The 23,244-nt window shown below is 34.4% G+C and overlaps 1 protein-coding gene across 4 annotated transcripts; it reads left to right on the top strand.

Moving 5' to 3' along the window:
• The first annotated feature begins 1,001 nt into the window (after positions 1-1,001).
• On the top strand, positions 1,002-10,258 carry LOC127790636 (protein STICHEL-like 2). 4 transcript variants are annotated; one of them, XM_052320218.1, is made up of 9 exons: positions 1,002-1,526; positions 1,658-1,702; positions 2,179-3,869; positions 3,958-4,177; positions 5,032-5,214; positions 5,310-5,525; positions 7,897-8,614; positions 9,236-9,296; positions 9,929-10,258. In XM_052320218.1, exons 3-9 carry the CDS (start codon positions 2,244-2,246, stop codon positions 10,001-10,003), a joined length of 3,099 nt encoding a protein of 1,032 aa, XP_052176178.1. In that variant the 5' UTR covers positions 1,002-1,526; positions 1,658-1,702; positions 2,179-2,243; the 3' UTR covers positions 10,004-10,258. The 4 variants fall into 4 exon arrangements, with proteins under 4 accessions (XP_052176178.1, XP_052176177.1, XP_052176179.1 ...); XM_052320217.1 differs by having other exon boundaries at positions 1,658-1,712; XM_052320220.1 differs by having other exon boundaries at positions 1,004-1,526; positions 1,658-1,712; positions 9,239-9,296.
• The last annotated feature ends 12,986 nt before the right edge of the window (positions 10,259-23,244 follow it).

Below are 23,244 nucleotides of genomic sequence, written 5' to 3'. Positions count from 1 at the left end.
AAATTTGTTCGTTCACCTAGGATCTATAGAGCAAATGGACTATAGGTTTTAAAGAGGATGAGATAGATCCAAACTTAAAATTGTTTCTAGTTGAGAGACCTCAAGTTTCTCAAGTGAAGAAAATAGGGTAAATTTAATATACACTCATTAAATTTTAAAACTGTAACCACTTACTTATTGAATTTTAAATTGTTACTACTTACTTATTAAACTTTAAATTGTTATTACTTACTCACTAAACTTTGCTCAATGTCAACCATCCATCACTCGTTATAACTCTGTCAAATCTTGCAAATGAAAAATGCCCACGTGGTTAACGGAATTCGATGTACCAAAGGGTAAATTTAACATACATTTACTAAATTTCAAAAATATAACTACTTATTCGCTAAACTTTGAATTGTTACTACTTGTTCATTGAACTTTGTTCAGCGTCAACCATTCATCACTTGTTACATTATTGTCTGATTCTGTGATGGATGGTTGATGTTGAGTAAAGTTCAATGAATAAATAATAACAATTTAAAGTTCAGCAAGTAGATAGTTTCATTTTTAAAGTTCAGTGGAGGTATGTTAAATTTACTCTTAACATATCAAATTCTGTTAGTCATGTATATATTTTTCGTTTGTAAGATCTATAAAGTTATAAGGAGTGATAAATAATTGACGTTGAGTAAAATACAATAACTAAATAATAATAATTAGGTAATTATAATTTTAAAATTCAGTAAATATATATTAAATTTGCCCAAGAAAACACTTCCCACCGTGCAACACAACCAAGGTGGGGATTTCCGTACGTAACTGCGTAACCAAACAGGCCCAAACACGCGCCAAGCCCGCGTGTGAATGCACCGTTCCTCTTCTTCCAGCCAGAGTTGCAGCTTTTCCACGACCTCGCCCAAACGGCCTGAAACCGTCGCCAATCAAATTCCTAAACTACCCCCGCAGGCTCTCTGGCCGAGAACAGAGCTGCGAAAGAGCGAAACAATTACTGTAAAAAATCTCATAATTTATCTGACCACGCCAGGCATGGCTGTGCCTATCAATCGCCATTATTGTCTCCCCTACTCATTTATCATGCCAATTCCTTTCGATAAATATATGATTATATACCACGCAGGCCATATTTATTCAAATTCATTTTTATATAATAAATAATTAAAAATTTTAAATTCATAATCCCATTCCGATAACCGGATAAGGAGCTGCGTTGGGCCGAGCTGAGACGAGACGAGACGAGAAGTTAAAGGTTGGTTAATGGAATAGTTGTCGCCGGACCACCGCTTCAGCGGTCATTTATGACATTTACTTCTTTGCCACTTGGGTCTCGTGGAGATACGCCGTCCTTGCGCTCTTCTTCCCTGCTGCTACTACTCCCACTACTCTACGCCCTATGCGCTCTATCCTCCTCATCAAAGCTCAACCACCAATGCCTGATTCGCGCTAGGGTTAGGGCTCCTTTTTTCAAACTTCGCGAATTTCGAAGACGAACGCGACGAGCTTCGTTTCCTCAAATTTTGCCGGTACTCTTCGTTCAACTTTGTCGTTTCGCGTTGTTTGTTTCTTACGTTACGTTACGTTACTATTATTATATAAATTGTCGATTTGAATTTAGCGATTCTTTGTCTGGACTGAGTTTGAAGGCTGTGTGCAGGGTCCGTAGCTTGAAGAAAGTGTGTTTGTGAACTCTGTGTGGAAGGTGCTGCATTGTACGTTCCGTTCTGTTCTTTCTCTAAGCTGCATTGTACGCTTTTGTTCTTCCCTTGAAAATCGGGGAAAATGAGCGTTTTTTTTAATTGTTAAAAACATAACGCGACTACTTTAGAATTTCTGCTTATTTTTGGCTTTATTATTTTTCTAAGGTGATCTTTGAATTATTTGGTTTTGTTTCCATTTCATGATTTTGGCTTAATTGTTCATTATGTTGATATGTTCTTCTTGGTATTTCATCGAAGGTTTTTCGTCTGTTGAGTTAAGGTAGCATCAATTGGAGTTTTTTTTTCTGGGCTTATTTCTAGTTTTAAAGTTCTTATTTGATTGGGTGTTTTTTCCCCTAGTGCTTGTCTACTAGTTTTATTAAGAAATAAAGTCTGGAAGGTTCTCTCTGCTTTTTGTACAAGATGGGGTGGCTCACTGTGTTTTGTCGTGGTTTGTTTTTTGTGTGTTTTCTTTCAGGTTGTAAATAGTGGGTGTTGAAATATGAATTTTTGGGGGTTCTGAAAGTGCCTTACTTTGAAACAATGGATGGGCGAAGGCATTCTGTTGATATCCCCATCTCGAAAACCTTGGTAGCACTTAGGAGGGTGAGGTCACTTAGGGATCCATCAACTAATTCCATAAGCAAATTTTCTGCTTTGGTTGACAATTTGAATTGGGACACCAACTCGAATAATGCTTTTGCTCTAGGATTTGGAAACGGTTGGGAAGAAGACGGGATTGCTAATGATCTTGTTTCAGGTTCAAATGATTTAGCCTTGAATGGTCAAAGGGAGGGAAATGTTGGTGAACACTTGCGTAATGGTTTCACAAACCCCTATTCTTTGCATGATAGATCAACTTGGGTTGCCAACATAGGGTCTGCGCCTGTAAGGACCAGAAATGTTACTGATTTGGGTCATTGTGGGTCAAATCAGGAAACCATTTATGAAAGCAAATCATTGAGGGAAAGATATTGCAATCACCGTAGAGACAAAGAATTGCACTTGACATGCGCCACACCTTCCAGTGATTGTCTGGAAGGGGTAGGTTCATGCAATGAACCAATTGAAGGATCGTTGCAGGCAAGAAGTTTAGGTCATAATGCATCAAATGGAATAACCAGACAACAAAAGCAAGTTAGATCATCTAGAGCAGCAATAGGTGATATTGTGAGTCATGTTGGCAGCCCCTGCTTTTCTATAACTGATGCTTTGGAAGGCTCTAGTCATGGCACATCATTGTTTGGAAATGAAGATGTTGATGTTGTAGACCTTGATCGCCATGGATGCATAATAAGCTGCTGTTGGTCAGGAACTCCGAGATTTAAAGAATCAAATCTCCTTTCTAATATGGAAGGCCAACCACTGCTATCAGGGGGAGGAGGTGAAATGCTTCTATCTGGAAAAAGGAAGAACTGGAAGCACACAAATAGTGAAAATGCTCCAAATTTGGAGAGTCCCCAGAGTATCAGTCAGAAGTTTAGGCCAAAATCTTTCTGTGAATTAGTGGGTCAAAATGTAGTAGCAAGGTCTCTCCTGATTTCCATATCAAATGCAAGGATAAGTTCCTTTTATCTTTTTCACGGGCCCCGTGGGACAGGTAAGACTTCTGCCTCAAGGATTTTTGCTGCAGCATTGAACTGTCTCTCACTTGAGGAGAATAGGCCCTGTGGGGTGTGCAGAGAATGTATTATATTCTTCTCTGGAAGAAGCCGAGATGTCAAGGAAGTGGATTCGGTGAGAATCAACCTGAAGGATAGGGTCAAATCTCTTATAAAGAATGCTAGCATCCCCACAATCACCTCAAGATTTAAGGTCTTTATCATTGATGAGTGCCACTTATTACAAGGAGAAACATGGGAAACAGTTTTGAATAACCTGGAAGACCTTCCTCGACATGTTGTCTTTGTAATGAATACTCCTGACCTTGACAAGCTGCCACGACGTGCAGTGTCATGGGCCCAAAAGTACCATTTTCCGAAGGTAAAAGAATCTGATATTGCAAACAGATTAGTCAAAATCTGTGTGGAAGAAGGATTTGAGTTTGAGCAGGTTGCTTTAGATTTCATTGCTACAAAGTCTAATGGTTCAGTTCGGGATGCAGAAATGACACTTGAGCAACTGAGTTTGCTTGGGAAAAGGATATCTATGCAATTGGTATATGAAATGGTGAGTTCGGTATTTAGTGTTTGCTATTTACTGCTTATTGTGCATCTCTTGTTTCAAATTTGTGTGATCTGCTCCTTTATGTTTCCAGATTGGAATTGTTTCTGATGATGAGCTGCTAGACTTACTGGATCTAGCTTTGTCATCTGATAGTTCAAGTACTGTTAAGAGGGCCAGGGAGCTAATGAGATCAAGGATAGACCCTATGCAACTGATATCTCAACTAGCAAATGTCATAATGGACATTCTTGCTGGAAAATGTCAGGAAGGTTCTTCTGAAGTCAGACGAAAGTTTTTCAGCAGATACACTTGTAAGTGTGACGTAGTTTCCCTTTCAAACAAATAGTTTATGGGAAATGTGTAAAGAAAACTTATTCCTTTCTCATGTTTTGGTAGTTGTAGTTGAATATTTATTCTCTTCGCAACCTTGATTAATATGAGGCTTTTTCTTTTAAATAAATTGAAATTTTGTGTGAATCTTGATAAATTGGCCACCTTTCCTTTTTGTTGCTGCTAGAAAACAAGAAATATACATCATTTAATTGAAAAGGCCGTGCCTGCTACAAACAAATGTTGTGGAAATTCATGAAAACAAAAGAATGGTCATCATTACCAACACAAGGGCAATTTCGTCAATTTTTCTTGTCAACCAATGAATCCTGCCTCCTTGATTGGACCAGTTATCAGCCACCGCCTTTTAGGAAGGAAAATGGCTGCTCCATAACCACTGAAGGAAAGAGAGAAGCATCAAAGCATTACATTTCAACATCTTGCTAACTCTTTATGTTTAATTTTTTTCTTGAAATATTTATCTTCACTTTTCTTGGTTGCTTATGATAACTTTTATTGATCTACTTGTCTTTATAATTAGCTGCTGTCACTGTCTTTTATTTTTAATTTAATTTTCTTCATGTTCTGCATGAAATTGCTTTCTCATGTGCAAGTCAGAAGTTTTTTGTTATAAAACACCAACTAGGATCTGTAATCTCCTGATCCATATGTCAAATGTAAAAAATGCTATCTTAATTTAGTGATTATAATATGTTTCTATAGAGTTAATCAATTAGGAGCATGAAATATAATGCTACCTTGATAAGACTTCTTTAGCGTCCCTGTAGTTTTCTGTTGCTATATTGTCTAAGGTGTTGCTATTTGTTTGTGATAGCTGAAGCAAGCCTGAAGCAACTGAATCACGCACTAAAGATACTTTCTGAAACTGAGAAACAATTAAGGACATCTAAAAGTCAGACAACATGGCTTACTGTTGCTCTTTTACAGTTAAGTTCATTAGGAAGTTCTTTCTTGGAGGCAAATGATCTGATATGTGATCGAACAGTACACCCAAGAGGTGAGATTTATTGGAGAACGGCAAATGCACACATCCCTTAGCTCTCTTGGTGAGGATGAATGAGTGTTTTAATGCTTTTTTTTTTTTAATTGCAGATGGTGATTTTGGCAGTGGATCAGCTACGAGTGAGAGCTTGAAGCATCAAGTGACTTGTGCATGTCATGATAATGAATCAATTAAATTGGGGTTCCAGGACACAAAAGAGACATTAGAATCCACATGGAAGAGAGCTATAGCAATATGCCAATCCAACTCCCTTAAAAACTTCTTAATGAAACATGGAAAGTTGTCTTCTATGTGTTTTGATCGAGGTACTAACATCTATGCTTTCATCATCTTATTGATGCATTATCCTGTCTGTTCAGAAAATTATTCATCTTGATACTAATAAGCACAAATGGAGAGATAACGCAGGTTGGGCCGTGAAAACAAAAAAATGTTCAGTTTTTATGTATGCCTACAATACCGATAGTTTTCTATTTTGTACAGTGTAAATTCCATTTAAGTATGTGAAAATAATGAAAATAATTTCCTATGCTACATATTGGAAAAGCAGGGTGAGGGAGAAACTCTTGTTATCTATTCTGGAGGGTTTCTTCATAAAAAATTTGGAAGTTCAAGAACTGATTGGTATGAGTTACATTTTCTTACATGATTATAATTTCAGTTAATAACTAAAAAAATACCAAACTTTGACTAGCGCATCAATTCTTCCACAAACTTTAAAAGTTATCAATTTTGCATTTGAACTTTCAATTTTGTATCAATTCTACAACACCATTAAGATTTACATAATTAATACTCTTTTGGTGTATTAATTATTGATTTTTCTTCCAATTTCTCATACTTGACCATCTACATAATTAGAATTTGTCATTATGTGCACGGTTAAGTATGAAAAATAGAAAGAAAAATCAATAATTAATACATCAAATGGTATTAATTATGTAAGTTGTAGTGGTGTTGTAGAATTGATACAAAATTGAATGTTCAAATGTAAAATTGATAACTTTTAAAGTTTGTTGTATAATTGATACAGTAGCCAAAATTTGCTAATTTTTTGGTTATATTTTTTATAATATGCCTGATTTGTGTATTAAGCCATGGATGTGTGTTCCTTTGGTAGATTTGAGCATCCTCTACGTGTCCACTGAGTATCTTCCTCCAAGAAAACTAACCAATAATGAGTAATAAGTGTTCACTATTGAGTATCACTCCCAAATACATGTTTAAGGGGGTGCTGAACACATGTCAGGAGTGTTCAAGTACATTGCCTGGTGGGGACACATTATCTCATAAAAGTGTCTATGATTAGTACTAGTGAAATATAGAAAAGATCTGAGTCATGACTACTGGCACCTGTTTCTTATATTTACTATTAGCATTTGTTTGCAGTCAAGTAATCTATTGCTGTATTACCTTTACTTCATACTTACTTGCAACCAGGTATTTAATATTCAAAATTTTCTTCTTTTCTATGATTACCATGGCAAACTGATGATGATGATCATCATCATCATCAACTACACCTTATCTTAATCAAGTTAGGGTCAGTAGAACAGTATTCATAATGTCAATTGACTTGTAAAAATCACATTGACAATACAAATCCATGCAAAACAACAACTGCACATTTACGCTTGATTCCTTTCCTGATGCAACCCTCTTGTGAGGAAACAATGAGATAAAGTTCCATGGCAAAGCATCAAAACAAAAAATGATGGTTTCAATTCTTTACACTAACTTTTTTTTTTTTTTTTTCAGAAATACTTTAGTATTTTGCATGAGATCCATTACCGCTAAAGATAGCCTTGTATACTAGCTTTCTTGGTTTCCCTTTTTTCTGCTTCTGGGATAAGGGGTTCAGGGTTCTCTAAAAAGTGTGGAGAGAGAAGTGAAATGCATTTAAGATATTATAGGCATTACAAAGTTTGATATTCCCTCTTATGATATTCATTAACCAGCTCCAACTATAATGGGGAGCAAGGAAGAAGAATTATGGGTTTGCCATTCTGATTCTATGAAGCAGAGTGAAAATCATCTACCAGGACTGCGTTTTTCAGTTCTCTTGGACACAGTCTAAATTCCTTCATGGTTGCAAGTGTTACCCCTTCCATGTTTTAGATGCTTACCCCCTGCTTGGTCTTCCACTTCTGCATGAGAAATTCCTTTTCTAAACAGAAATTGTTGGAGAGCTCCCCTATGCTTCCAGTTACTTTTTAGTTTGTCCTCTACTTATTTAAAATGATTTGGTAAGGTGATAGACAGATATCTCATGCTTTTTGGTGCCTTAACTGCCATGTTATTAATTAGCAGGACTAACATACAAACTCCTGCTCAATTACTGTCCAAAATGAGGAACAGGAGTCACTACTTGTTGGATATTGAGTAAGAAACCTTGAAATAATGTGTTAATCATAAATGGCAGGACCAATTTATTTTGGATGGCTTGCCATCTGGTGATTAATTGGATGTCTTTCTGTTACTTTTTTCCCCTTGTCCAAGTTCAGGATGTTAACTCACTACTATCTATGTCTTGGTTTGACCAATTCTGCAGATTTATTGCTGTCCATGTGAAGACTGCTCTTTCTTCTGTGTCATTTTTATTTGGGATTTCATGAATATGAAATACCTTATTCTTTTTTCTCTTACTAATAACTGGTCATATATTCCCCATCTCAGGTCTTGCAGTCATTGAATTGGAATTTCATCACTCCGACTATGTAAACAAGGCTGAGAGATCATGGAAATTAATTGCCAATGCACTTCAGTCTGTATTGGGTTGTAATGTAGAGATAAGGATCAATCTCGTGCGCTGTGCTTCTCTGACAAAACATACCAAAATGAAGAAGCAATCCTTCCTGCTGTTTTGTTGTTACGGCAGGTTGTGCCAAGTGCCACAATCCACCACTGGACATGGAAGTGACCCATCGGATAATTCTGATCTTACCGGTGAAAAATCCATTATGAGAGACAATATTGAGAGTTGTTCCTCCAACTGGGGGTCTCAATTCTCGAATAATTGCTGTCTGACAAAAGAAGTGGCCAGCACTCTAAGAAACAAAGATGGAAATGCGCTAAGCATTGGAATGACAATGCCCCACGTGTTGCCACCAGATAATATTCCCAGCCATGCTTTAGCTGCTGAGTACTCAAAAGAAGAAAAATACAACTGCAGATGCCAGGCTATATCTGAGGTAGGGAAACAGCCAAGCTGTTTCTCCAGAGCCATGAAACTTCGTAAAAAGGCACCATCATCAGAAACTTCTCGGAGTAACTGTGTAACGTTCCAACCAGAATGCGGCCCAGTATCTTCTATACCTGGAACTGGAAAGCCTTCTACTGATGATTATTTTTGTGCCAATGGTCATCAAAGTAAATGCCCTGGAGCTGAGGATGGGTATGTCGCTTCTAGCCTTCTACTTCAATTGGTTATTCTCTTTTGTTTAAACATATATAATGCCATGATTGAAGTACATTTAAACTATAAGCTTGTTATTTGATGTTGCAAATTGGATAATGCCTACTAAGTAGGAGTGATCACAAAAGGAATAGTGAATCTCCAAAAGTTGACGTATTTTGATTGGAGATTGAAAACCCTAAAGGTTGACGTATTATGATTATTTTATGTTAGGCCCCATTTCCTATTATTACCGTTTTCAGTTTTTAAATGTTAATGAAAACAGAAAGGATCTTTCAGTTGTGTTTTTTCATTTTCAAAATAATGAACACAAAATGAAAAAAAATTGGCAAAACACAAAACTACGAAAAAGGTCCTCCAGTGTTCATGTCATTTCAATTTTTCCGTCTGTTCATGTGGGGTAAGTGAGAACCCAATGCAGATATAATTTTTTTTTTCTCAATGACAGGCATTTTGAAGTTGAATGAGTTGTTAGCTATTGCTATTAATGAACTATAAATGCTTTCCTGATGCAGATGTAAAAATTTCTCTGTTCTGTTCTGTAAAATATGCGATCCTCCCTGAATATTATTACTGTCATTTCTTTTGTTTTTGTGGCAGCAGACCACGGGAGGACTTGAAGATTCACTGTTGGAAAACCCCCTCATTTCCCTTTAGGAAGGTAACAGTATCACAACTTTTCACAAATATATTATGCAAAAATTCAACACCAGATGTGCTAATGTTGGAAGTGTGTATATATATATGTATATATATATATTTCTTTTTGCTCAGTAAAGGGGTAAATTTTGATTCTAAGAACACTTGTGTGCAGAAGGACCAGGCCCAACCCCTGCCCCACTCCCCATCCAAGTGGCATTTCAAGGGACACCTTATGTTTAGGCTCGGTGGGGCTAGTCCCATTTTTAGCAGCTAACTCTCTTCTGTTATACCCAAGTGTAATCTATGGGACAAACAGAATCCACTTCTAGGATGCTGTGGCAATAAAATTAGACTTTTCAATCTTATACCCATAACAACCTCATCGTAAGTGACCAACCAAGTCCAAGGGCAGAGAGAGGCTACTTACAAGGGGGATATGAAGTCAGGCCTTTCTCCATGTCAACTTTCATGCCACTTGAGCTTACCACCTTAATGGTGCAAGCATATATACTCTGTTTGACGCATTGTTGGTACTCACCCAAATGTTTTAGGCATGGACTTCACATTCAGTATAGTATAGTATAGTATAGTGTATATATATATATAGTATATATATATATATATATATTCTGACGATGCATTTTGTCTCAGGCTTTGCATCCAAGCCATCAGCAACAAAGAGGACACATGTTAGACTGCGGTCTACCTTGTGCAGCTGCCAAATAGTTGGATGTATTTCTATGGAAACCTTGTGATTATAGCATAGGGTACTTCAAAAAAATCATCTTCTTGCGCATTAGAAATTCAGCAGTATTATGTAGTTGCCTCTCATTATTTGTGAATTTACTTTGTATAGCTTACAGGGATGAACCTCAATGTCATGAAACATGCCCTTCTCAAGCATCAAGAAGCAGGGCAGGCCCTTGAGGAAATGTTATTCAGATTATTATTTTGATTGTCAAAAACAATTGTGTTTCTTGAGTTGGCTTCTTACCCTTTTACGCCCTGTTAAAAAGAAAAAAATTATCGACAAGTTTGCCAAGACTTGAATATTATTGGTTGCCCATGCAAAATGGAGTTTAGTCTTGCAAAATTATCCTACTTTTTTATGTGAAGAGTTAATGGTCGCAGAAGTTTAGAATTCATATAACTAATCCGATCCAGACGTAATCAATGCATTCTAGTGACCTAATCTAGTGAGATGCAATTGATGTAATATAAGTATTCGCTCCTTTTGAATGTGTTTGGTCTCTTTAAGTTCTGTCCTTTGGAAAAAAAAATTGCTTTTTCAAGTTTAATCAATGATTTATTACATTTTGTAACCCAATTTTACTTTATTGGATTGTACCTACTTTTATTTTCTAACCTATCGTACATTTTTTTACCCAATTTTACTTTCTAACCAATCTTTCTGTTATCCAATTGTTATTAATGAGATACAATAATTAATATTTGTTTATTTTGTTAGAAATTCAGTAAATAGTCAACGAAACTAAAGGCGCTCATAAAACCTTCTATTGGACTTGCTAGCATCAAGAGAAGAAGTCATATAAGGAGGACTCAATTTGTTGGTATAAAAGTTGGAAGGGCTCTGGAGAGAGCTCGATCCATTGTTCGAAAGAGCTATTGAAGAACTGGAAGAATGAAGAATACTGTGATGACTCTAGGGATTCTCCATTTGATTGTTTCTTGTCTTGCAAATCTATTTCTAGAATGGAGAATCTCTTGAGTTATCACAGTATTTCTCATCTTTTCGGTTCTTTAACAATTTTCTTAGACGATGAATTAAGCTCTCTATGGCCTCTCGACTCTCGCAGCCATCAGATTGAGTCCATCTTGAACGACTTCCTTTCCTTGCAATACTGGCGAGTTTGGCATGAGAATTTACAAGCACCTTTGGTTTTGCTGACTGTTCACTTAGTTTTCCTGAAATAAATAAATATTAATTGTTGTATTCTGACAACAACAATTAATTATTCTAATAATGTGATTATATTTCATGTAGTTGTAAAATTAGAATTGTTATTTTATTTTGACAGTTTGTTTTGTACACGAATACAAAATTTTACTTTTTACTTAAATATATTTTTTGGACTTGTTAAGGTAATAAGGTAATAGAAGTTTAATATTTTATGGTGTCGCTGTACAAATATTACCATATGTTGTTATGACAATAGTTTTTAGGGTAATTGCTAATATTATCTTAGGGTAATATTAAATGCTAATAAATGTAATTCATTTTTAAATAAAATATACTTATTATATATTAATTTTAGCATTCAAATAATATTATTAGTTGATTAAATAGTTCAAAAGGCAATAATTGAAAAACCCAATGAGTTCCCCAAATTCAAGTGACACGTTGGTGTCCCATTGGTCCATTAAATGTTAACTGTTGAAAATTAATTATTAATATCAAATTTTATTTGAAAAATGCTTTTATTATAGAAATGTTAATAAAACTAAAATATGAAATCACAAATTTTTAAAATTTGTCTAACAAATTTTTTCTAAAATTCAAATGTAATTTTCTCCGTCTGATACCATTTTGTTACATTAATAACACTCTAAAATAAAAGTATTGAAATCATAATATTATACCGATAATACTTTAAAGTTTGTTTTGTGTGTCACGTCTCGCTCATTCTCGATCCATAGGATAGACATTATTCAGCCTCAAGGCACATGCCTTGCGTGACCTTGATATTTCACACAAGACTTTTTACTGTCATTATTTTAAAGTTTTCACAAATATGCCAACGAACTAATTTTGATTAGGCGAGCGAGGCCTATCTCATAAGTCAATGGTGACTGGGGCTAGACTCATAAATTAATTTATTAATAAGTTTTTTTCCCTTAAATTTTAGAATAATTGCTTACAAGAATAATTTTAATTCTCCTAATTTGTTTTGAATAACAACTCTTAAATACTATTAAATTGCAAGGCCTAATCTTAAAGTAAATATTATATCCATATAGTTATGGTTATAAAATAGGAGAACCTTTCCTCTAGGTGGGCTATCAAATTATTGTTAAATATTTAAAATATAATATAATTTATTCAAATAAAATATTCCAATTATATGGGTAATATATAAAAAGGGATTAAACAATTTTTTTAATATAAATATAAAAATAAATATAAATATTATCCCGTTGTGCCTAACCAATGGTTTCGGCCTGGCCAGTTCGACTAAAGTGTAGTGTATTCCAAGACGAAAGCTCACGTATTGTGTGTAGTGAAAAACAAGAACACAAGACGTCGTAAGAAGCATAAGCATAAGAGGATGTTTGGCTTATTGTTTGTTAAGATGGCTTTTTAAGTCTTTTTATTTAAAAGTTATGTAAAATTTTAAATGTTTAAATTGATAACGTATTTGAATGAATATATTTTAGATTATTATTTATATAATTATATTTTTTGTTTGAAAAAATTGATAAGTCATCAAAACATAATAAAAAGACTAAAATTGACATATGATTGAATAATATAAAGAAAATTAATAAAAATACTAATTTTTAATAAAAAAATATAAATTGATATCTAACCTGATAAATTTTTTATTATTATATGTTGATAAATTATATATAATTATTAAAAAATATATTAACACAATGCTTTATGCTTAAATTTAAGTTTAATTTATAAAAATATTAAATATATATGTTGAGATATTATATAATTTTTTTATTATTTTATTTTATTAATACCTATAAAATATATATATAAAAAAAAAGATAAGGGCAAAGGGATAGAGATAGTGATCGAGATGGAGATGGAAGCGACAATCACGATCGAGGTAAAGGTGACAAACGCACTGAGGCAGTGACGACGATGGGGTTGGAGGCAGCAATTGAGGTAACAAAAAAGATAGAGATGGAGGCGATGAAAGAGATGGAGCTAGAGGCAGCAAATGAGACAAGACAATGACGAACATGGAGATAGAGATGACGAAAGAGAGAATAATAGAGGAATGGATGGTAAAATTATAAACACTTAGGGTGCGTTTGATAGGGGTGAAAAATGAGGGTGGAATTCATTTTCCACCTAAATTCCAGGAAATTCTATCAAACAGTTTTTATTTTTCCATGGAATTCGAATTCTATTTTAATTCAAAAAGTGAAGATTTTTCTTGAAATCAAGGAATTGGAATTCCTAGGGGTGCGTTTGATTGGAAGGTGGAAAGTAAAATAGAATTTCAATTCCATGAAATTTTAATTCTCACCCCACCCCTTAGGAATTCCAATTCTTTGATTTCAAGGAAAATCTTCACTTTTTGAACTAAAATGGAATTCGAATTCCATGAAAAAAAAAAAAAACTGTTTGATAGAATTTCCTGAAATTTAGGTAGAAAATGAATTTCATTCTCATTTTTCACCCCTATCAAACGCATCCTTAATTAACTCTATTCTTCATGTATAGCGCTTTGAGAAAAGCTAAATTTTTTATCTAAGATACTGTGAAATAGCATTTAAACTTGTCAATATTTTAACTCTTTAATTTTTAACAGATATTTAACTAAATAATTTATATAGCATTTAAAACGGTCAAGGTCAAAATTGTAACCCAAACACCATCTAAGAAGTGTTTGGCTTACCATTTTTTTCATAACTTTTAAGTTAAAAGTTGGGTAGTGTTTAAACTGATAATATGCTTTTAAGCTATCAATTAATAGTTATACATTTGGTTTGAAAAAACTGATAAGTTATCAAAATTTGACAAAAAGATTAAAATAGACATGATATTGAATGATGTAAATTTTTGTTATTAAATGTTGATAAATTATACATAATTATTAAAAATATATTAATATAATATTATATATATATATACATACGCGTAGCAGATGGGGGCACAGATGATCAGCAATGAAGGTGGGGATGGTGGGCGGTAGCTACCGATGGGGCTACAGATGACTGGCAATGGAGAAGGAGTTGAAACAGATAGGGGCGATGGGGGCAGGAGTCGATGGTGGCCGATAGGGACAATGACCAAGTGGGGGCGATGGTCGACGGGAAGCGGTTGATAAGGGTGACGGTGATCACCAATGATGGCAGCCCGAAGAGTTGGGGAAACAAAGTTGTGGGAGGTAAAGGTTAAAAAATCGAAAAGATGAAAAATACTGTGATAACAAAGTTGAGTTATCACAGTATTTTTCATCTTTTCGATTTTTTAACAATTTTCTTAGACGATGGATTGAGCTCTCTCTATGGCCTCTTGACTCTCGCAGCCATCAGATTGAGTCCATCTTGGACGACTTCCTTTCCTTGCAATACTGGCGAGTTTGGCATGAGAATTTACAAGCATCTTTGGTTTTGCCGACTGTTCACTTAGTTTTCCTAAAATAAATAAATATTAATTGTTGTATTCTGACAACAACAATTAATTGTTCTAATAATGTGATTATATTTCATGTAGTTGTAAAATTAGAATTGTTATTTTATTTTGACAGTTTGTTTTGTACACAAATACAAAATTTTACTTTTTACTTAAATATATTTTTTGGACTTGTTAAGCTAATAAGGTAATAGAAGTTTAATATTTTATGGTGTCGCTATACAAATATTACCATATGTTGTTATGACAATAGTTTTTAGGGTAATTGCTAATATTATCTTAGGGTAATATTAAATGCTAATAAATGTAATTCATTTTTAAATAAAATATACTTATTATATCTTAATTTTAGCATTCAAATAATATTATTAGTTGATTAAATAGTTCAAAAGACAATAATTGAAAAACCCAATGAGTTCCCCAAATTCAAGTGACACGTTGGTGTCCCATTGGTCCATTAAATGTTAACTGTTGAAAATTAATTATTAATATCAAATTTTATTTGAAAAATGCTTTTATTATAGAAATGTTAATAAAACTAAAATATGAAATCACAAATTTTTAAAATTTGTCTAACAAATTTTTTCTAAAATTCAAATATAATTCTCGCGCCTGATACCATTTTGTTACATTAATAACACTCTAAAATAAAAGTATTGAAATCATAATATTATACCGATAATACTTTAAAGTTTGTTTTGTGTGTCACGTCTCGCTCATTCTCGATCCATAGGATAGACATTATTCAGCCTCAAGACACATGCTTTGCGTGACCTTAATATTTCACACAAGACTTTTTACTGTCATTATTTTAAAGTTTTCACAAATATATCAACGAACTAATTTTGATTAGGCGAGCAAGGCCTATCTCATAAGTCAATGGTGACTGGGGCTAGACTCATAAATTAATTTATTAATAAGTTTTTTTTTCTTAAATTTTAGAATAATTGCTTACAAGAATAATTTTAATTCTCCTAATTTGTTTAGAATAAAAACTCTTAAATACTATTAAATTGCAAGGCCTAATCTTAAAGTAAAAATTATATCCATATAGTTATGGTTATAAAATAGGAGAACCTTTCCTCTAGGGTGGGCTATCAAATTATTGTTAAATATTTAAAATATAATATAATTTATTCAAATAAAATATTCCAATTATATGGGTAATATATAAAAAGGGATTAAACAATTTTTTTAATATAAATATAAAAATAAATATAAATATTATCCCGTTGTACCTCACCAATCGTTTCGGCCTGGCCAATTCGACTAAAGTATAGTGTATTCCAAGACGAAAGCTCATGCATTGTGTGTAGTGAAAAACGAGAACACAAGACGTCACAAGAAACATAAGAGAATGTTTGGCTTATTGTTTGTTAAGATGGCTTGTTAAGTCATTTTATTTAAAAGTTATGTAAAATTTTAAATGTTTAAATTGATAACGTATTTGAATGAATATATTTTAGATTATTATTTATATAGTTATATTTTTTGTTTGGAAAAATTGATAAGTCATCAAAACATAATAAAAAGACTAAAATTGACATATGATTGAATAATATAAAGAAAATTAATAAAAATACTAATTTTTAATGAAAAAATATAAATTGATATCTAACCTGATAAAATTTTTATTATTATATGTTGATAAATTATATAATTTTTTTATTATTTTATTTTATTAATACGTATAAAATATATATATAAAAAAAAAAGGCAAAGGGATAGAGATAGCGATGGAGATGGAGATGGAAGCGACAGTCACGATCGAGCTAGAGGTGACAAACACAATGAGGCAGTGACGACGATGGGGTTGGAGGTAGCAATGGAGGTAACAAAGAAGATAGAGATGGAAGCGATTAAAGAGATGAAGCTAGAGGCAGCAAATGAGACAAGACAATGACGAAGATGGAGATAGAGATGACGAAAGAGAGAATAATAGATGAATGTATAGTAAAATTATAAACACTTAAGTGTGTTTGATTGCACATATTTTTTATGGAAAATATGTAATTATTACACATTTTCTATGAAAAATAATCAAACACTCTTAATTTTTTCATGGAAAAATATGTATAGTACAACCATTTAAAGCTTTTTTCCATGGAATTCATTTTCCAAGGGGATGTGATGGTTTTTGTTTTCTAGGTAAATTACCTAGAATTAAATTCTAAGTAATGCAATCAAACACATCTTTAGGGCGCGTTTGATAGGGGTGAAAAATGAGGGTGTAATTCATTTTCCACCTAAATTCCAGGAAATTCTATCAAATAGCTTTTTTTTTTCCCATGGAATTCAAATTCCATTTTAGTTCAAAAAGTGGAGATTTTCCTTGAAATCAAGGAATTGGAATTCCTAATTAACTCTATTCTTCATGTATAGCGCTTTGAGAAAAGCTAATTTTTTTTTCTAAGATACTGTGAAATAGCATTTAAACTTGTCAATATTTTAACTCTTTAATTTTTAACAGATATTTAACTAAATAATTTATATAGCATTTAAAACGGTCAAGGTCAAAACTATAACCCAAACACCATCTAAGAAGTGTTTGGCTTACCATTTTTTTTCATAACTTTTAAGTTAAAAGTTGGGTAGTGTTTAAGCTGATAATATGCTTTTAAGTTATCAATTAATAGTTATGCATTTGGTTTGAAAAAACTGATAAGTTATCAAAACTTGACAAAAAGATTAAAATAGACATGATATTGAATAATGTAAATTTTTGTTATTAAATGTTGATAAATTATACATAATTATTAAAAATATATTAATATAATATTATATATATATACATACGCGTAGCAGATGGGGGCACAGACAATTGGCGATGAGGGTGGGGACGGTGGGCGGTAGCTACTGATAGGGCTACAGATGACTGGCAATGGAGGAGGAGTTGAAATAGATAGGGGCGATGGGGGCAGGGGTCGATGGCCGACGGGAAGCGGTTGATGAGGGTGACAACGATCACTAATGATGGCGGCCCGAAAAGCTGGGGAAACAAAGTTGTGGGAGGTAGAGGTTGAAGAAGAATGGTATAGCTGGAAATTAGTAAAAATGATGAGGGTAAAATAATAAATTTGTTAACCAACACTGCTTATATATAAGCAACGTTTTACAAAGGAAAATTCTACAAAGCCAGAAAGAACTTACCAACGGGCTTACAGAAAGACCATGATTTGACAAAACTACTCCTCACGTTTTGTTCATATTTCAAAATAACCACTAAAATCCTGAAACCCTATTTCTCCTGGCTCTTCTAGTTCTCGCCCGAAACCCCATTCACCTTATCCTTTCAGTAGTGGTGGCCCCGCCCGAGACCGAATTCTGCTCATCCTTTTAGCAGTAGTGGCCCCGCCCAAAACCCCCTTCTCCTCATCCTTTCAGCAGTGGTGGCTGAAGATCACTCGTCAAACCCCCTTTGACAATCTTTCATGTTGTTCAATAGGTAAATGAAAAATCTGTCTTAGTTCCAAGTGGGCAACAATAATAGCAGTGGTGGGACTTAAACTCTTCAAATTGCGTAGCCTGAGTTATTTGATGTGCTTTATTTTAAGGAAGTTTGGAGTTTCCAGACTCAGATTACTTGTTTATGAAAAAACTCAGTTTTCGCTCTATTATGCTGTCTCTTGTTGTTTTCTCCTGGCCCTTATCAGAGGGAACATGTTTGCTACTCACAACTGTTGGTCTAGTTATGGTGTTTATTGCTCTTTTATCCTGCTTGTTACCAATCATGTTGTCTTTTACTCATGGCCGTTTCATTCTCTTAATAGGAGAATATTTGTTGGCTATTGCAGCAGATCAACCCTTCAGATTTCCTGCCACTTTCACTTTTGTTGTTAGCGCATTTTCAAGTATTGCCTAAAGTCTGGCCAAATCATTGCTCTATGTTGTGTTGTAGTTGCAACAATAACTTGAAGATACTCTGGTTCCTGCAGTCTTGGATGGCATTGGGAAAGGCTTTAACCCACGATTTGATATTACAGAGATTGCTAAACCGTAAGTCAAGCTGTCATGACGCAGCGTGTAGCGCGAGTGTGAAGAAAACACACCAAAATAAACCCTTGAAAGAGCAAACTTCAATGGCCGAAGCTTGACTTTCAAGAAGACGCAAAAACAAGACTGTTTTGCTAAGAAAACCTAAATAGGTTGCTGAAATTTGATTAAGAAAAACTTGATTACAATCTCTAGATCCTAGGTATATTTATAGTGTTTGGCTAATCCAAATCCATCTAATATTTGGAAAACAAAATCCAACTAGAATTCTAATAGAAATAAATCCTAAATAAAAGTCAATTAGAATCTTAATAAAAATAAAACTCTAATCAAATATGAAGTAGAATCCTAAATCAAGTAGAAACATGAAATAGAATCCTAAATCAAGTAGAAATATAAAATAGAATCCTAAATCAAGTAGAATTCTAAAACTTAAGAAGTATTAAAATAATATTATGGCACTACTATTTTGGTGATACTATTTCGGTTTAGTTGGGTCAGCCTTGGGTCGAGTCTTGATTGGTGACCGCATCATTCACCTTCACTTGAGAAAAAATTCGACCTCGAATTTTGATCCTGTTTGGACAAATCCACATCCGATAAGTACGAAGAGAGATTAGCCACTTTGAATGTTTAGAAATACCCATATGATTAGGCAAATCCACAACATAAGTATTGTCATTGGTCTTCTTTGGAATCTTGTAAGGACCATACTTCTTTGGCTTGAACTTGTTCTGCTTTCCTGCTGGAATTTGTTCCTTCTTCAAGAATATCATGACTTCATTTCCAACCTCAAATACCTTGTGCTTCATATGCTTGTCAGTTGTCGCCTTGTACTTCTTATTTGTGCAACTTTTGTTTGACATCTTCTTAAACTGCTTGAACTTTTCTACTAAGGGAACATAAGTAAAGACATTCCTTCCCCTCTTAGCCCTATCTTCGTTGGCAAGGGTCCAACTATCACCATGTTTGTTGCCCTCCACCTCCATTGTATTATTTCTGTTAGATTGAAGACGTTGAACCTTCCATCTTGAGCGCTTCTCTAATCTGGTAGATCTTATTGCCTTTAATTCAACCATGCCAGAGCTTGAATAAACTGTAGAAGGATTTGCTACCAAGACCTCCATCTCCTTTACAGTCGCAAGTCGATCAGAGGAAACACCACCATCCTTGGGCTGCGAAGCAATGCTTGAGCCATCGGGATTGGAAAATACCCCAGTATAAGTCAATAACCTTGGAGTTTCTGTCATGTTAGCAGCATAAATCAGACCTGAGTTTGCAAACGTTGAGGTTGCTGGGACAACATAATCTTCGTAATCAAGCTCCACTTTAGAAGCTTTGGTTTGATTCTTTTCCACGGGTAACAAAGTATAATGCACACCTTCTTTCTCAAGCTGATATGTGTTCTTCCTACCCAAGTGCGTAGCATGCACATCAAATTGCCAAGGCCTCCCAAATAAAATATGGCAAGCATCCATATCAACAATATCACAATAGACTTCGTCGGAGTACTTACCAATAGAGAAAGGCACCCTGCAACGTTCATCCACATGTATGCCACCAACTTCTTTGATCCATCCAATCATGTAAGGGCTTGGATGTTTTTCAGGAGTTAACTGCATTTTTGCCACCACGTCTCTTTCTATGATGTTCTCCTGACTTCCACTATCAATAATCAACTCAAAGATTTTTCCTTTCACCGTACACCTCGTGCGAAAAAGCTTATGCCGTTGAGTAGTATCTTCATTCTTTTGAGATAGCATTAACTTCCTCACTACACAGGTATATTGCCCATGTCCATAATCTTCTTCGTCATCCTCCCCATCAGGCCCGCAATATACTTCCTCTTCAGCAACATCTTCATTTTCCTTTTCTACAATGTTAACTGTTTTCCTCCTTGGACAATCACTAGATCGATGCCCAACCTCATTGCACTTGAAACATTTTAAAAGAATAGGCTTTGCATAAGGATTAGGGGATTTTGGAAGATTAGAAGTAGTACCTCGAATGTTTCCCCCCGTTGTAGCCTTATTAGGGTTGATTGTATGGGGTGGATTGGAGGGTTGCGCTCCTTGAACCGACTTGCCTTTATCAAAAGCTGGTTGTTTATTTTCATTCCCATTATACCGACGATAGTTGTCATTACGAGATCTCTCACTCAACATTAACTCAGCCTTTAAAGCCAAGTTCTTTGCTTCTTGCACACTCAGAACCATCTGAACCCCAATTTTATCACGAATAGCAGGATTCAATCCATTCAAGTAGAATCCTAAATCAAGTAGAAACATGAAATAGAATCCTAAATCAAGTAGAAATATAAAATAGAATCCTAAATCAAGTAGAATTCTAAAACTTAAGAAGTATTAAAATAATATTATGGCACTACTATTTTGGTGATACTATTTCGGTTTAGTTGGGTCAGCCTTGGGTCGAGTCTTGATTGGTGACCGCATCATGTCATGATCCTTCTGAAGTGTTTCATTTGAACTCTCAACTGTTGGGGTTAATTGTCATTTTGTATTGCTGATGAGGATTGCATCTATATGGTGTAGTTATGCGCTAGAGTTACTAAGATTTCTCGAAGTTAGTGTTGAAGTTATCTTAAAGGCAAGTTTGATAAATATTCTCTCTTTGTTAGGATTTTGTACAACTGTAATGTCATTATTCCCCCTGACACTTTATCTTATGAATATTTTAGGACTTCAGGAAGAGATGGGACCGTCAATCTCGTGCATTTTACAACTTATTTAGACAAGCTGATAGAGTTGAAAATCTTGCTCAAATTATTCAACGATTGGTAGTGATCAAGTTTTTTTTTTGTTTCATTAAATATTTCTTGTGGTAGCAAAGCATTTGTAACTCTCATCATTTTTTCACACTATATTGTTGTCCATAATGCATGTGATTCTACAGGAGCAAGGTGATTTAAAGCTCCGAGTTCGAGCTTTGGAGTCTGAGAGGGCTTTCCAGCATGTTGCAGTTGTTCAAAAGACGATAGGAAGTGTAAGTTCTGCTAGCTTTTAATATGAGAAATTCTATAGCTGGCATAATATTGAGAAACTGTTTCAATGAATATGATTATTGAAAATTATAACTGAACCCCTACCCCCACAATGTGGGAGCCTCGTGCGCTGTGGACACCCTTTTGTTTTTCAGTTACTTTAAATCTTTTATAATGTATGACGAGAAAAAAAAGAATTGTACTTTGTTGGTTGAGCAGGAAATTTCATCCATTTTAAAATCCTCTTTTGAACTAATCAACAGGCAGTAGCAGCTGGAACTCTAGTTAACCTTGCAACAATTTTGTATCTCAACTCAATTCGGGTATGCTGTTTTTTCTATTCTGTTTGAATTATCTGTTGCCACAATTCAACTTGGTTGTTCTGTTTATTCTAACATGTTTTGTCCTTATCTTCCAGTAACCTCTTGACTCAAGTGGCTTTGTTATCACTTATCTGGTTCCTTTTATGGTGGCATATGCGTTCTGTGTTGTTTTTGGCTTCCAAGTTCTTTTTGGCATTCTTAAGGTTAAAAAGTTAGATCAGTGTGAGAGATTGATAACAGGAACTGCTTAAATTATTGGTAAGTAAAATGTTTGTTTGTTTACTTCTCAAAATAAATAATAAAAAGAAAAAATGTCCAATGATTTTATGGAGCATGGACTCCAACGGAACACCCATAGGAACCAAATATACTACATGCTCCTGTTATAGCTGATGTCTCCCAATTAAAGTGTCAGGACTTCTATTCCCGTGTTGTTCCATATGGGGTTACACATTGTAGAGTTAGGATATTCATTCTTTAAGATTAAACATCATGAGTTTTGTAGTAAAGATGTATCATTTTGCTTTGCATTATTATCCTTACACATGTATTTCTTAATTGAATATACCCAAATATATGCTGTAAAAAGGTGATGGAGACTACTTTGGCATCTCCTTTTGTAGGACATGGTAGCTGGAAGTAGTCTTCTGGCAGCAATGATGTTCTCAATTTTTTCTCCTTCTCTTTGCGGCCAACTTGAGAAATGAATGACTCCAGGACCATCTGTATCCATAAAAGAAAAAATTCCCTGTCAAGCAAGTTAATGGCAACGGCTTGCAATAATTTTATTAACTCGGCGGGTCTTTTAGGAATTTAAGTCCAGCCTTCAAATAGTAGGAAGATAATTTGACTAGGTGAAAGCTCAATTGACAGTGTCTATATGTCCTCCTCTAAACACCAATTGGTCAAAACTAGAAGCTTGTTTCTATGAGCAACATGAGACATAATATGGAATGACAACCCTTTTTATGTGCTCTCCTGTTTGTGCTGCATGGTGCTTTATCATGACTAGTGGTTTTGCCATTTTGTATTTGTCTTACAGAATAGTTTTAACCTAGTGGTAAACTATCAAACTGTAAACCTTTAGAAAACAATGACACTTCTTTGGGCATAAGCGAAGTACTTGGGTTATTATCTAATTTTATGTTAGTAGTTCATATTAGACGGTTGAAATTGCTGAACTATTATTTGTTTGTGATTGTAGAAATTGCAGAATTTGACAATGACGGGAAAGAATAGAGGAATCTGTCATAGCTGTAGACGTCCTGGTCACAATTTGTCGGAATGTCCCACAAAGCAACATTGCCCTTCA

Source organism: Diospyros lotus, chromosome 14 (assembly GCF_014633365.1).
Source record: "Diospyros lotus cultivar Yz01 chromosome 14, ASM1463336v1, whole genome shotgun sequence".
NCBI classification, from domain to species: Eukaryota; Viridiplantae; Streptophyta; class Magnoliopsida; order Ericales; family Ebenaceae; genus Diospyros; species Diospyros lotus.
The sequence above is the reverse complement of the archived record's forward strand: the minus strand, read 5'-3'. Positions and strand labels throughout refer to the sequence as shown.